A 16750-nucleotide genomic window follows, 5' to 3' on the forward strand; every position below is an offset into this window, starting at 1 on the left:
GCCTGATTTTTCAGAAAGAGGGAAATGCACCTTCACCATCCACGTTACTTTGCAAAGGAGTGAAACAGGAACAAATGCTTTGACACGAGATGAAGCACAGTTCTACTACATGTTATTACTTACCTCAACTTTACAACTTGTTACTTATTTTCAACAATTTAATCTCCTCAGCCATAAGAAGTGATTTAAAAATGAACTCCTGGCAGAAGATATTGCTACAAACTGCAGCTCAGTTAACCACCTGGAGAAAATTTTCTTCAGCAAGCAGACACAGAAAGGTATTTACTAAAATCCTGCTTTTGACCCTGCACACAAATGGCATTCAAATCCTCACTTCTCTTTTACCTTTTTGTGTTAAAATCTCTCAGCCTGCTTGCTCCTCTGTGAAAAACTACCTAGCTTGTACTTTGCTGTCTCACAAGCTACAATAAATTCCCATTTCCACGCTATTCCCTTGAGAAACTAAAACACAGTATTTTAAAGCATGGTCTTGTCCCTGAAACTCTCATGACCAGCAGAAAGCCCTTCTGTGGGTGCCAAAATGTTAATTTCTCAAACTTTGATTCCTCACACCCCTGTGATCAAGGCTCCACAAATGTGCAAGCTGAGTTAATACAGGTTCCTACTTTCCTAGACATCCTTCTGCTCATCCTCCCCATCTGATTCTTGGTTCAGGTCTTACCCCTGCCCCATTACAGTCACCCACCTAAGAGTATCAAACAATGTCAATCATCCTTCTAACCCCATCCTAACCTTCCCAGCCTCTGGCTTGCTCCCTTCACCTTCACATTAAATGTATCTGTATCTGCTAACCTATGAATTCAGTAGCTCGTCTTACTATCTATTACCAAAATTTGTATTTCATCACTTAGCATGGCCACAAATGTGCATTCAGAAATACGTAAACATTTTTCATCCTGCTTTAAATATGCAATTCTTAATTATAAAACCTTTTGTGAAAACAATTTTGTATTTAACAAAGCACCATTCCCAAATAATGTATTATGCAAACAGTACTAAACTGCAAATATTCCTCTAAAGATAGATGAAAAGTAGTCATTTTCCACTGCAGATGAACAGTGAACACTTTTCACACAGAAGTGAACAGTGCTTAACACTTCATAAAACTGATCTCTCAACCTATGTTAAAGGAATACAACAGTATGAATTCTAGTTTGTGACTTTTGTCGTAGAAATTTATTACCTTGCATACCCAAATGTTTTAGGACTGTCTCATCCTTTAGACAAGTGAAGATCTGAATTATGGCACTGTAGTGAAAGGTAGTAAATTATATTTTCCTGCTGTATTACCGAGATCATTGAGAATTAATTATTTCTGTATAATAAAAAGCAAAGGATGGAAGCTTTAGTATAATCCCCTCCATACAGCAGTGTTGTGAAGATCAGCAACAGATTACTCATGCCACTCATCAGTTATTCAAATACTTTTCCAAACCTGCAATTTGAGAGACACACACTCAATCTCAAGATCTGAAAAGTTCATTTATTACACACCACTGCTAACAGAAAAAAAACATTGTTTGTTTTGTTTTTTCAAGGCATTCATGGCACATGGGAATTCCCCAGTCTTGATGCACCAGAAGTAAATTATATTGATTTTAGTAAGTAAATTATAAAACTATACAGGTGGTGGAGTAGCCAATGCTATAGTATAGTGTTCAGTTGAAGAGCAGACTGCTCTTACCTACTGATAGAAGTAGAACAGCATTTATATTACTTATTCTTCACGTGTCACGTAGTCCTTGTAAATGGAATCCATGTATTAACTCCTAACAGTGGTGTGAGATAGGAAAACAGTAAAATGAAAGCAACTTCTCAACATGATTAAAAACTAATAAACAGAAAAAAGGCAATTACATTTAAATTATTGATATACAATAAAATAAAAAAGAATTGAGGAAAAAAGCTTGGGTTTCATCTAAATTAAAAAAACCCATACATTTTCTTTGAACCTTATAAGTTAAGTTTTATTTTATTAAAAAACTCAACAAACACTATCTCTGCAGATCCACTACGAATGAAGACCGAGAAATTTTCAATTCCTTGCATGTGTTTTCAAGTTAGTTGACACTGACCACATTTTCCATGCAAATTTTGGGTTAGAATTTGTTTTGAAACTCTTCTCCAGTGACATTTCTCAGTGCACAAGGCTGCCTAACCCAACCTGCACAATTCCTTGGCTAAACAAAGAAATCACGAAGTTACCCACACAGACAATCCAATACTTGAGATCTGAAGTTCCAGACAAAGGCTGAGCAACAGAAATGTTTCCAAGGAGCATTTCAAGATATCATGTAGTAGTGTTTTCCCCAGAAGTAACTCTCTCCATGAATCTAATTCAGTAGGGAAGCAGAGGGACAACATCCAACCAAGGACACACTAAAGCACAGCTCATCACAGACATTGCAGTAACACGTCACAGCTGACACAACATTGTCCCAAATCAGTAAAATACCTCCTTTTGCTAAAACACCTCAGTTGTCCCTCTTAAACATTACCTTTTCATGAATTTCTTGTGTAGACTGAGCATCACAAAATGCCACTGTGGCTACATCCTTCAGAATAGGCATTTCTACTGTACAGTCCCTGCCATCCAGCAATGCTACCAAGGGGCGCGGGTGCATGGGCCCATTCATGATTGGAGGTCGAATGCCTGCAAAGGAACAGAAAAATCTTGTTATTCAGGCCATGCAAATAGGATTACAAATAGGTTATAGCTTGTCTTGTTTATTCTGATGGCAGAAAAAGATTTCAAGGACTGAAACTAAAAAAACAGGAACAAGTTTACTCTCAGCTGTCAACCAAGCACAGAAGACCTTACAAAGAAATTCCATGGAGGTTCAGAAGGCTGAATTTCGAAAGATGGATAAAACCACTGAGGGAATAGTATTCTTGTTTTTTTAAAGACATATCCTCACTGCACTAATAAGTGTCTGTGCAATCTTATTCAACCTTTAGGTTTTGACTGGATTCCACACCTTTGTGAGCTCTAGAAAAAGAGTGAGAAATATCTTGCTGAGGCTTGCAAGAAGAGTGGAGCTTATGGACTATAATAAGCAACTCAGTGAGGATTTGAGTATTCAATTTACATATATAATGATGATTCTGCTCAGACTAAAATTTAACTTTAAAAAGTCTACAACAGCAAAATTTTCCATTTACTGAGGATCCAGTGTCCAAGTTTACAGGCAAATTGCTGATCTATGTAGGTCTGCTTAGACTTATAAAGTTTTACTGAACAGTTCTATATAGCTTAGTCAAACACATCATACTTAATCCACCACTGAACTCTTACAAAACAGGAAAAAAAAGTCCCTCCCTAAATCAATGTCACACTCTCAACACTGTGGAGTGACAAAGAAATCCACATCAAGTATCTGGGAGAAGGAAAATCAGTCCAAACTCAAGACTTAATTTACATCCTCTTTACAGAGTCTGGAAATGAAAAATAATCCGTAAGATATTTAGAGAGCATCTCTTTAACAATACAGATGCTATAAATACACGGAAGTACTCAAGGGAATAATATTAAACCATTACATTTACAAAAAGTAGTTAAGCATGGGTGGGAAAAAGGACTTCCTGAAGAGATTATGAAAGCAAAATGAAGAGTAAAGTATATATTTTTCTCTTTTAAAATAAGAAGTTTTAAGCACTGTGAAGTGAATCAGGCTAGATAGTTCTTGTATACAAATTTCAAAACACATATTTGTTGCAATGTGAATTTTAAAACGTTGCTTATTTGCTTGATAATCCAAGTTGGTCCAACAGCAATGCAAATGACTGAGGTGTCCCAGTTAACTTCTACAAGCAATCCCTGCATCTTAAGTACCAGCCTGTGTCAGAAAGCAAGTCCTGAAAGACTGGCATCTGCATTTCAAGTGGATGGAAAATCAGTAGAATCCCAGCTGTATGAGGTATCTGGTGATGAAAACCAGCTGCTGGGAAGAGAGATTTTCACAACTCAACAAAAACAGCATATGACTTCCCTCTGGGACCAGCCTGAGGTCTGGGGCTGAAGGACAGCTCCAGGACTGCTGCTCTCACAGTCCTTCTCAATGGCCTAGCCTGAACCAAACAATTCCATGTCCACTCCTAACCAACTCAGGACAGCCACTACCACTACAATATGGCATTTAAATTCTTTACCTAGAATCAAACAGTTTATATACCTGAAGACATGACAAAAACAGTCCCTACATTTGTTTTTTTTTCTGTTCTACTTCCAGCATCTCCCCACATCTGATTCCACGGACTGACTCTGCAGTACCCTCACTATTTTTCAGATGGGAAAAAAACACCCACCAACAAAGTTTGTCATGGAAAAATGACACTTGCAAAAACACCCACTCCTAACCTGTACTATGACAGACCAGCTTAGAAATGCTTCTGGTACACATTATTTCAGTAATATTCAGCCACTAAAACTAAATGGGAGACATTAATATGTCATTTTTGAAAACTGTGCATCTTGAACGCTTATTATTGATACTTGTTTGAACCAAATACGGCCTCATACATTTTCAGTAAATAAACCACATACCAGTAATGTGGTACAGGACAAAACCACAGGATTATACAACATAAAAATACTTAAGTTACTAATGGAACAATTCTATCCTTTAATGGGGATTTAATTATAAAACTTCACATTAAATTTGCATAAAAATATCCTAGGATAAAGCATGTTATGTACTTGTTCACTTTTTTTAAAACAGTATATAAAACACCATTAATAAAATGCAATTATGTCTAGAAACAAATGCAAAAATGACATTGCAAGACTTCTTTGTTTTGCACAGAATAACTGTGCTCACTCAACAACTGAAATGTCATGGTCTTGTCAGTACAGCAAAGCCAGAACTTCAATAACAAGTCTGAATGCTACCTAAAATAAAATTTAAAAAAACAAACTAAGAACTTTGATACTGAAGTTGTTGCAGATAAATGAGGAAAAATATGGCACAGGTGATTCCCTCAGAGCTACAACTAAAGCACCTCTGTCAGAGCACATAGTTCAAACTGAAAAAAGTAGATGAGATTAAAAATTCTCACTTCAAAGAAACACTTTTCTGACTTGAGCTATCTCAAAAAAAATCATGAAATTTTACAGCACTAAACAGAGCCCTTTCAGACAATGATTTCTCTAAAATATATAAAGGTGTGGTCTGGTTTTCCCCTCACGCCAGTATATCTAAGATTTCAACCAAATTACTTGTGTAACACTGGTGCTAAGGGGAATGCCAGAGCAAGCCCCAAAGCATAGGAACAGAAGTCAAAAAACAACCAGAAGGACAAACCCTCCCTGAGAGATTTTAAGGCTTTGTTAAGAATCCCCAGAACTCAAATACATCTAATGACCTTGACCACAAAAATCCTACAAACCTTTGCTTGCCAAAATCCTTTCTGAACTTCAGCACAGACTTCCTGTTGCACAATCTTTCTGCCTAAATATCCTGCCACTGAATGGCAGGCAGCAACTCCCCACTTGGGTTAACTTACAGGAACTTCATCCCAGTGGCAGTCCCTAATTAAAGTTCACATTTGGGAAGATGTGGCTTCATTATGAATCAGAACCTTTTGAACAAAAAGCTTCCTCTTCCAGCACTTAGATATGTTCTGCCTGGTTTTTATCTAGGAATGCCACACTGCACTGTGCCTCTGGCTTTGCAGGAGACCCTCGCAGAGGCGGCAGAAGCAATGTGGATTTAAGAGCCGTGTTTTCCATGCCTGCATTTACAGTGAATAATGTAACTCCGTGCCAGAGAGAAGTAACTGCAAAGTGGTCAGAAGTGACATTCAACATGACAAACATGAAACTGATTTAAAGAAATAATTTCACTTAGCTGGCTGATTTAAAAGTATTATGGTATAGCACTTCACGTTACACAGATAAAAAAAATTATACCATCCACCCCCACATCCTATAACCTCTGTTATGGGAAAACAATCTTAGTTTATCCTAACTCAAGACTTTCAGGAACCCCTACCAACCTGACATTTCTTAATCTGAGCTTGATTTCCAGGATCATGAATTCGATTTCTCAATGCTTTACAATCTTCAGTATTCTGAGGCAAAATAGCAGCCTGTCATTCCATCCTCATTTCCATGTCTTTAATTTTTCTTGCAGCCTCCTGTAATCTTGAACCAAAGCTTTTATACTTCTTATCCACTGCAACCTCTGTAGCCTGGATGGTGTTCAAATTTTTACTAAAAATTAAACACAAACAATACATTAAAACAACGTTAAGGGTCTGACTCGTGCTCACAGAAGGCAGGAAACTCAAAATTAAAGCTTCTCACTGCACCTGTACCCTTCCCCCTCTGGCTGCTGGCTTTCCACCACACCTGCTGTGCTGCCACTGGCCATTAACATTCCAGAGAAACCAGTGGAGTGTTAAGACACACAGGCACCTTGCTCAGGACAGCAGGTGTATTGTAAATACACCTACCTGGAACAGCGGGCACCACTCACATGGGCAAGGCTTTGCCTGGGTGAGCAGGGATCCAGGGACAGTGTGCGATCTCCACAATCCCCCTGCTGGAGGGCCAAGAACTCCAGCGGGGTACCAGAGATGGAGTGAGAAGCCTTAACTCTGAACTTGATGGTTTTGCTGGGTGTAAGTCAGGCCCTTAAGGTTATCTAAATGTATTATAGAAAAAACTTAACACTTTCCTAAAACCTAACAGTTCTAATATAGCTGTTAGTCAGGGGTTTGTTTCTGTCCAGCCTCCATGTGGAAATAATCTGCCAGGGAAGCTCTTATCCCAGTAACAGCTACTGTACTGGAATTTTCCCAAATTAATCCCAGGTATAAGGTGCAGAGACAGACAGAGCAGCTGTCCTTAGGCAGCAGTTATTAACCATGTGGCTCACAGCACAGTGCCTTTGCACAGCTGCAGTCTGGACTAGCTCTCCCGGAAAAAACCTTATCAAAACCTTATTCTAGTCCAGCTCTTATGGAAATAAACTTGAGAACTGAAAAACCAGTTTTCAGCTGCAGAACCTGAGAGGAGGCCAGCCATGTGCACAGCTGACTGTGGGTCCCACAAACAAGGGATTAATGAGCTCATCATCCAGCTTTGCAACCCAAACAGGAGTGGAAGGGCTGTGAATTATTTCACCTCCACACCTTTGAAAGCATGGGGACTTAAAAGTGATCAGACCACCCTTAGCACAACATGTATTTTTTCAAACTGGAAAGAAGCTACCTAAGCAGGGTAGTGTCCTCCTCCCTCCCAAATCCAACCTGAATCTCCTGCTCCTCAAACAAAGGGGCATTGTTTGTGCTACCCTCCAAGGGGGAAGAAGCCAATGCCATTAGGCATACTCAGGACTGCAGGGTAAGAAAGCTCTCCCTGACATAATCCAGGCTGTTAAAATGTGTTTCAAACTTTTCATAAAACAACCTTTAATGGTACAAACTGACAGTAACTGAAGCAACCACTTTGCCCAAATACCTGAGATCTCAAAGTAGGCTGCCATGGTTTACTGACATTAGAAAATGTACTAAAATGCAAAGCTATCAAGATTATTAACAACCTAATTTTCACATTTTTCTACTGCTGATTAACTTAACATGATTAGGCTGAGGAATTTCTCATATAAGGCACACATGTTAAAAGTAAAGGTCAGATTTGTAGGCCCAGAACTTGACCTACCTTTCATTTCCTTAAATCTGTTTGCAAAGTCCATGTAATTCTTTAAATGTGTTTTTCTTTTTTCAAAACAAATGCTTCAATTCTTTTTTCTGAAAAATACATCAATGCCAAAAAGCACAACACTTATCAATAACCCTATAATCACAAACCAACAGGAACATGAAATGGAGGAGAGCAGCCTGGCAAGACTTTTCTGTCACTGGGGATTTGTGCAAGTGCAAAGATTAAATTAGGAAGAGAAATCCCTTGACAATATCCTTTTCAAAGAATTTGTGATAAAAAACTTACTTTATACACTGTAAAACATCAAAGTGATTTACTTTTTTAACAAAATGCAAACTACTGAAAAAATCTCATCAATATTTACAAAAACAAGACCTGAAAATGACAGGTTGGACATTCAACTAATTTATACTCTTGCACATGTAACATGAGACTAACCCCTTTGGCATCTACCTTTATTTTATATTCTTACCTAGGTGCAAATTCAGTGAGAGCTGTCACTTATTTACCATAAACTCTCACAAAAATTTGCATTATTTTCAAAAATAAATGCTAATATTAATTCAAGGAAAGAATGAATTGTCAAAACAAACAAAAAATATCCTCCTCATAACACGAACACAGGAGCTGTTATGAATTAGATTTGCCAATATGCACCATTAAAATTCCTAGAAACCCCATATTTTAAAAATGTATTTTAAGGTTCATGACCTATCATGCATTTTTACATTTTGGACTGTTTTGGCAGACTCGTTTTGTGCACCATGAACTCAAGTCCAAAATATTGAGATTCAAGGTAGAGCAAAACTCTAAGAGCAGTCAATTAGAAGTTTAAAATACAACTCAGGTACAAGGATCACTGAAATGGATGAAAGAAAAAAAAAGAGCATTTATCATCCTTCAGTATTGTGATATTCAGCATATTTAGATGCTGAATATGCAACACAAAAATTCCATGATTCCACCAGAATCTGAGCCAACACTTTTTGCTGCTGCCTTCAAGATGAGCAGGATGCAATTTCCTATGATTTGGGATGCAGGATTGGAGGGAGGCACAGGGGAGAATACTTTAAAATAAAGAATACCAACAAGGGACAAAAAAATGACAGCCAACCTCAGAAGACTGAATTATGCAGCAGATTAAGTTTAATTTCCTTCTTTTCTCATCTCATTTAATGCTTCTAACTATATTTCCTAAGATTTTAGGAACTTGCTGCAAGGTTTATTAAAATTTAGAGGAACAATCCCAAGCTGATTTTCAAAGTAACAAGATGGACTCCACAACAGACATGCAAAAGCAAACTGAGCATAAGCTGCACTTAAAGCTCGTGTGCAGCCCCTATGGAAGTCCCCAGGGCTGAGAGGTTAACACTGAGCACACTGGGACTTTACTGGAAGCACACAGTGGATGAATACTGCTGGTATCTATGCTTTTTATTTACCTGATCTCAGCAAGAACAAGTCATCTGCCTTCTTTTCTTTTTAATTTGCAAGTGACCAAGAAAAATACAAGTGGTTTCCTGTGCTGTGTTGGCCCACTGATGTGCAGAGCAGTCACACCCAGCTGTGGCCTCCTGTTAACTGGGAAGGTTGAAATGCACCCAGAGCTCTGCAGGACACTCACAGCTCATTCCCTGACACTAAATGTGCACCCAACACCACCTCGGTGTAATTACCACCCCTGTCCACAGCCCCCATGTGTAAGATTTCTGCACACAATGCTTCATTATTCCACTACCTGTGAGAAATGGGCCTGGGCACCCAAGCAATCGCTCCAGCAGACAACACAACAGCCTCAGCACAAAGTATTTGAGACAATTCTCTTGCTTGATTTTCCCCTTTTGGTAAAACCAAAACAAAATAAGCCAATGATTTCTATTTAGAAAATTCCCAAGGCATGGGCTTTAGCTGGGTTTTTTAATAATGATCCCTAACCATTTTTTTTTTTTTTAATCTAGTAATTTTGCTCTTATTTGTCTAATAGTTGTCAGTGCACACACAAAACCCTAAGTGCCTGTCAGGGTATAAAAAAACCAAACATCCCACAAGGCACATCTTGAAAGCCTTTGATCAGAAATAATGTTCCATTAAGGAGAAACAAAATCTGGCAACATTTTATATTACTACACATGTACTTCAAACATCAGTGTGAAGACTGGAAGCGTTTCACATCTGCCAAAAAATTACTTAAATTACATATTTGGAGTATGCTGTAAAGATATGCCTAATCTTAACTAATACTTTTCAAAATAAGACTGAAAACAGAATGAATCACACCTATTTAATGTAAAATAAACAAGCAGTAACAGCACTATATACTATGGTAAAATATTTTAATTTTCCACCACCATTTAAAAAGCAAAACAAATTACAATATTCAATTACAACTATATCAAGCACCAAGCACAGAAAGTCTAAGTATCTGCAATAAAACTCACATAAAAACCAATGTTGCAGCAGTGCTGTTTTCAAGTAAGATACATGAAAGCAAACTCCAGAGAAAGGCAAAACATTATAAAGGACTGAGCTCTCCTTGGATGTGCAACATTTTAGTGCCTGTGCACAGTGAGTATTTATCTGTTTCAAATATTTTTAGCTTTATTAAGTAATAAGTGAAAGAAAGGGGAGGATAAATAAATTGGCAACAGTGGAGCTGTCCCAGTTGGGTTCACTCACATCAACCTCAGCTTCCGAGAAATTCTGGCTAAGGCTGCCAGCTCCTGTTAGTTATCCCACAGGTTTTACAGTGACAGTGGAGTGCCCCTGTCCACACACTGCAGCAAAAGCCACAAAAAACTACTTCGTCACTTACAGGAATCACTGCAGTGAACTTGGGGATGAGACCTACAAATTAAGACCCAACAAACTTGAGAATTGTAACTCTCAGCAACCACATCTGCCCACAACTATGGACATCAATCTCCCAGTTCCTGATGGGGCAGCTTTTCTAAAATATAGAGCTGAAGGCATGAACCAAGCCTTCGTATGAATATGCTGGGTATGTATCAGAATATACCTCCACTTCCCTCTTCCCCCAGGACAATGACCATGGAGCTGGTTGATTATGGCATCTGGGGGTTAACCCACCCTAACAAGCTCCCAAACCCTGTTTAAAATACAAATGAGCTTAGATTTCAGACCATAAACTTTACTGGTGGGTGGGTGTGACTTAAAAAAAAAAAAAAGGCAGAAAATTCCTGCTGGCAGAAACTGGAAAAACAATCTGTTTCAACAATTGCACTAGGAGCAGAATGATTAACTCCCTGAGCCATTCCAGCAACAATACAGATCATGCCAAGACTTACTAAAACACTTTCCACGGAAGAAGTGGTACTGGAGATTTGTAGGGCAACAGTGAGGATAAATAACACCAGACTAGACCAGGTTGGCAAAAGAGGGTTGTGCTGCACATGAAATGCATCACTGACCCTTATCCTCACTTCTTTACCCATGTATTCAATAGAAAGCATGCAACCATTGCCTTTCCATTTTAAATCAAGTTATCAGAATTAGTATCTTGGCTGTAATTTTGAGAGAAGCTCAACAGCCACAGAGTGTTAATTTAAAACGTAATTCACTCACGGAATGAGTCTTGATGAGCCTATAACATATGTATTTGAACTATGAAGGAAAAAAGAAAACTAATTTTTTTCCTCTCACTCAACAATGCTACTCTTACAGCAAGTTATTTTATTCCAGCAGGTTTGGGGTTTTTTGTTTGTTTTGCTTTAAACCACTGCCTGAGCTGGAAACATGTTTTGGGAGAAAACATCACTTTTTAGCTTTGTCATTACATCTGCTTTCGGAGTATTAATTTCACATTATGTTTTAAAGACACTGCCAAGAATTTATTACAACATAAAATTTCTGAATGTAGCCTGTGCTAATGGCTGTGCTCTCTGTTCTTTTCTCATATTTTAGATGTTGTATAGGATTCTGTCTCTGAGAAAGAAACCAAATAATCCAAGTGGAGCCAACATCAAAGGCTTCCTTTATTCTGATCCCAAATACCAAAAGCAATTTCTCCAACAGCACACCTGTACTTTGACCCAAGAACGTTAAACTATTACATGGGACACTCCTTATTTTCCTTATCAAAAAGTCTGAAGATAAGCAAGTGTGGGGCCTTGGATAACCAAGTTATTTTCACAGGGTTTATTTTTTTTTTTCGTTAAGGTCAGTAGAACACACTCAGATGACACTAAAAATAACAGTATGGAAATGTTTTACATATTGAACACTGGCCAAGTTCTTTGTAGCTCCTTAACTTTTTTTTTTTTTTTTGGGAAAGCATCAAATGGGATACATTATCCTCTCAGCTGAACATCGTGCTGCTGTGTGTCAGCAATCCTTACAGTGAAACAACGACAAAAAAATACTGTGACTTGTTTAGGGATGGGAAGAAGGGAGGAAAGCTGGAAACTTTAAGGCAGACAGCTAAAAACCAAATATACATATATATACACATATATACATATTCCAGACTGCTAAGATGAGCATAATTAAAACAGTTCAATTCAACACAGTAATAAGGATAATAAAATCTCTCGAGTTACACTTCATAATGTTCTTCTGAAAACCAAAGCAACTCTGACAAACACAACCTTTGCAAGGGGCTCCTTAAAGCTTTTTTCTCTCTCCCTTTCTGGTTCCTCCCTCAGCCCCTGACCTCTGCTGCTCTCTGTCAATATTAAGAAAACGGCTGATGATGATTACAAACTAGAGGACAGTGCAGTAGTAAAACTGAGAAAATTTGGAGTATAGTGAAATGAAAATCCTGCACCTCCCATCCAGGGTCCTCTGCAGCTTAAATAATCAAGCTTAAATAAATAGCTTTTTCAGAAAGATACTCATTTTGAAGGTAAGCAAACAGGATGTATAGAAAATGACAAGCTCACTGAGAACCAGCCAGCAACAACAGTCAAAGTGCCAAATAAAACAGGCAGTTTAAGGCAAAAGCCAGGTTTATGTTATCATGTTACATTTAATCATAATATAACCAAAGCACATGATGTAAGAGAGCTGTTCTACAGAGCTGTTCTTTAAGTAGAAATTTGAGTTTCAATTACAAAGGCTTTGGTCTCAACATCACAGTTAAAGCTGCACAGAAAAACAGTTCAAATTGGGAGTTATTTCCATGACTTGATGAGAGAAGCAAAATATTTCTTCCCACACATACCACAAGCTGAAGGGGTTTAGGGAAGTTTTTTGAACATTTTAAGATCTTTCTGATGGTGAAAAGATAGAAATGTTTAAAACTGACCTATATTTGCATTTTTTTACTAGGCTTTATAATTTCTTTTAGTCTCTGCAGTTTAACCATTTTCAACTTGAAAAGGGTCCATTCACATCCACTAAAATGCTTTGCAGATGATTATAAATTTTTCAGGGCACAAATCATGTTCTGTCTCTGTAAATTGCATAAAACATTTACCAGTGCTAAAAAACATCAGTAACAGGGGAAGGATTACAGAAGGAATTATTTTATCCATTATTAAGAGTTAGAGAACCTTAAGGCAAAAGGGTACTCATCCCTCTCGACACAGATTTCTTGCCACATTCTCTGACTCTGTATTTTTGGTGTGATCAAGCACTTGTATTTTGGAAAATGCATGCACTATTACATTTTTCTGTAAATACAGTTAACATGACAGTTCATAGTTTTATTCCAGACTGTGTTGTTTAGCACAAAAACAAACTTGCTCCAGCTCGTGTGGCCGCCAATGTGCAGGCAGAGACATTTACAAAATCTGCCCACGGCACATCTGTACGTCACACAAATGTCATCTCCCCCTCTCACAGTGACAGCCTCAGACTTCTGCAGTGACACACTTTGTGAAAAACAGACAATTACAAAAAATGGACCTCTTCTGAAACAAAATATAGACTGACAACAGTTAGAGAAGCAATTACATCAGTTTGGTTTCCATTTGATTTGATATAGTAAAAAAAAAAAATCCCAAAATAAGAAACCTTATCTATGATTTTTCTAGGTTTTTGAGACCAGAAACAGGAGGGATGTCAGTAGCAGGATAAATAGCAGCATGCTGAAAGTCTGCAGGAGCACTCTATTTCTGCAAGCCAACAGGAAACACATTACTTTGAATTTTATCAAAGATAATCATCACTGAGTTCATGCAAAGTAAACTTGAAACTCATTTTGTTGTTCAGAAAGTGGACACAGCATAGGGAAAGATGCTGGAAAACGAGTTTAACTGCTTCCTCCCGACTGTGATTTCTGAAAAATTGGGAGAAAATGACAGCTGAGAGCTTACTCAGTGCAATATAACAGCTATCAGATAACTCCCAGAAACCAAGAAACCATTACAACTATTTTCCAGAACATCACAAAAGAACATGAAGTTTGAATTCTTGAACTTAGGATTAAGGCAGAGTAACAGGTCTTCATAACACATTATTTTCTCTATTTTCTGGATATAAAGCAAACCAAATTGGTGCAGGTGTATCACTGCAAAAGTAAAAAAACAGCAGTTATTACTTTGCTCCCTAACTTTGGTTACAGCCACTCCCCTTTTGATTAGTGGGTATTTTGACATCACAGCAATTATTTCAGAAGAAACTGCAGCTTTTAAAACATTTTTATCAGTGTTTTAATTCATTCTGTTCCTCTGGGTTGGGACTGTCAACCCAGTTAAAAAAGAAGATGAAAAACTAGTGCAGAGAATAACAAATGAAATCTGAGAAATAACTCTTTGTGATGAAAATTGTACATCCAGGAGTAGCTCAGATGAGAAACATTTATTTCATCTGCACTGTGAACCAGATTAAAATAATGTAAATTCAGCCAGTGATTAAACAGGTGCTGGTCAATTATGTAAATACTTTAAGAAGAAACTCCACCTGTGCTTTTTTTTGAATAATGAATAAGCCTTACTTCCTTATGAAGTCTAGACCATCATAATACATTGTGAAAAGTGGCCCTCAGGCAGAGATAAAATTCTCAATTTAATCAGAACTATATATCCTTTAAAGCTCATGTTAAATACTTCACATAAAGTTAAATACTTCACATTTTATGTCAAAAATACTTAAAGGACAACATCACTAGTAGCTTAATTCTCTGGGAGGTCTGACAAGGACCCGCAGCAGAGTATGGGAGAGATTTACACCATATGGGAAGCCTTTGATTTCAGTGAGTAGTCTAGCCACCTCTTGATAAATGAATTTGAGAAGGGACACCAGCCACACTCAACATCTGCTTAAAGAATGAAAAATATGTAAGAAGAGGCTGTGCTGATTACTGAAAGTTTAGTTCCAGAAAGAATATAAAAGAAGAGTTCAATCTATACCAGAAACATTACAATTCAGTATGGATATTAAGTGAATTAATAGTGGGAGTTTTATCCTCAGGGTGGTTCTCTGCAGCCCTTCCTGGACTAAGAGTGTCATCAAGCATTGCAGGGAGGGATGGGGAAGGAAAAAATCAGTTTAGTGTATCCTGTCACCAGTTAAGTCTGCAGTACACCAAGACTGGTGTGGGGCTCATTTTCTTTTTCAACAGACATGTTGAGAGAATGAGGGTGGGGGCTTGAAGGGAGGAAGGAATGGTTTTATTCTGCATGATGAGATACTGTCACACAGGAAGCGTCAAGGCCCAGTGTGAAACTTCTTTTCACAGCTGCATTAAGATTAGTGAAAAATCTGATCTGTAAACTGCTGTAAAAAGCCCTCATCTGCTGGACTACAACTCCGAGAAAACCACTGGCAAGTAAATACAAGATCAGTTTTGGTAGAAGGGTTTGGCATGAAGCTAAATCTTTCTTCTCCACCCAAGTTATCTGAAGAAATGCAAAGACATGGGGATTGTACCTAGAGGGATTGGTTTGTTTTGTTTTACTTTTTTTTTTTTTTTTTAATTGTCTGCAGGGAGTGAGCAATATGGCTGCTGAGTTATGCCATGACACTTGTAACATAGGAAAAGTGGCATGAACAAAATATTGCTAACCTGCAGGTCTGTAGTGCTTTCACTCATATTTGTTAAATGCTGCACAGACTTATGGCTTTGAAATGGAACTGTGTGTACTTTAACTTAGAGAATAAAGAAAAAGTAGCTAAGAACTACACCCAAACAGGCCAGATGAACTGATTGTTTATTAAACATGTAAAATGGAGTTATGAGCAGTACCAACAGAATTTGTTTTGCACACTCCCTAATAAATGGTTAGTGAAACAAAGTATCTGAGGCCTGGAACAGGATGGAGGAGAATGAGCCAAAGTACATGAATTCAAATCTTATTTTTATTCTGCATATCCAATCCGTACAAAGTGCTGCAGACAAAGGTCTGAGCTGTTAGGAGTGAGATTAAATCTCATCCTAAAGAATTTGAAAGCAACTACACTTGAAATAGAAATTCTGCAACTGCTTATAACAGATCTTAAATTAGACAGTTATCAATAGTTAAAACAGTATTTATTCAGATAGAGTTCCAAATCTCTATAAATGTGAGCAAACACTAATAGCCTGACTACTCTGTGACAATGTGCGACAGACCTGGTTTTCCTCCAAGCATCAGTCACTGCAGGACACCATCACTGCACCATGAATACTGCTCCAATAACTACAAAAGCACCTCAGAATGTGACACTTGCCGGTATCAGGGTATTTCAGGAACTCCAAACTCCACTAACTAAAATCACAAAATATTAATGAAATTATTCCCTTACTTTTGTCAGTATTGATCAAAGCAAATCGCTAACTTTTTTCCCAGTGAAATGCAGTGAACTCTTAAAAGAAAAGAGGGCACTCTGACAATAATAAAAAAAAAAAAATAAAGAGCAATATAAGTAAATACATCCATAAAACAAAAACTAGATGGTGTCATTTTGCCAAATTGGGTACTTTCTGAGTTTAAACTAAGTTTTGGTGTTCATCTTTGTTTCAATGATTCTGCCAAGTTTTATGTATAAAAAAAACCTTATATGAAGTACTGTCTTCCTAATATAGTGCACATGATGCAGTGTTTTTTTTTTCTTCCTTTAAGAGTACTTTTTTCCCTGTAAGACAGAAGGCAAGGTAATTTTGCATCAGAAAGCATGTACGTA

General features: G+C 37.7%; 1 protein-coding gene across 17 annotated transcripts in view; it reads right to left on the reverse strand.

Annotated features, from left to right (window-relative positions):
- CTBP1 (C-terminal binding protein 1) overlaps positions 1-16750 on the reverse strand; it is a 232622-nt gene that overhangs the window by 33892 nt on the left and 181980 nt on the right. For 11 of the 17 annotated variants that reach the window (XM_030270527.4, XM_072927909.1, XM_032747955.3 and 8 more), the window contains one exon: positions 2520-2674. In XM_030270527.4, coding sequence (XP_030126387.1) covers positions 2520-2674 — 155 coding nt within the window. Of the gene's footprint in view, positions 1-2519; positions 2675-6015; positions 6233-7684; positions 7774-16750 lie in introns of all 17 variants that reach the window. The other 6 variants (XM_072927913.1, XM_072927914.1, XM_072927915.1 and 3 more) reach the window with 3 other exon arrangements.

The sequence above is a fragment of the Taeniopygia guttata genome, chromosome 4 (assembly GCF_048771995.1).
Source record: "Taeniopygia guttata chromosome 4, bTaeGut7.mat, whole genome shotgun sequence".
Classification (NCBI taxonomy): domain Eukaryota; kingdom Metazoa; phylum Chordata; class Aves; order Passeriformes; family Estrildidae; genus Taeniopygia; species Taeniopygia guttata.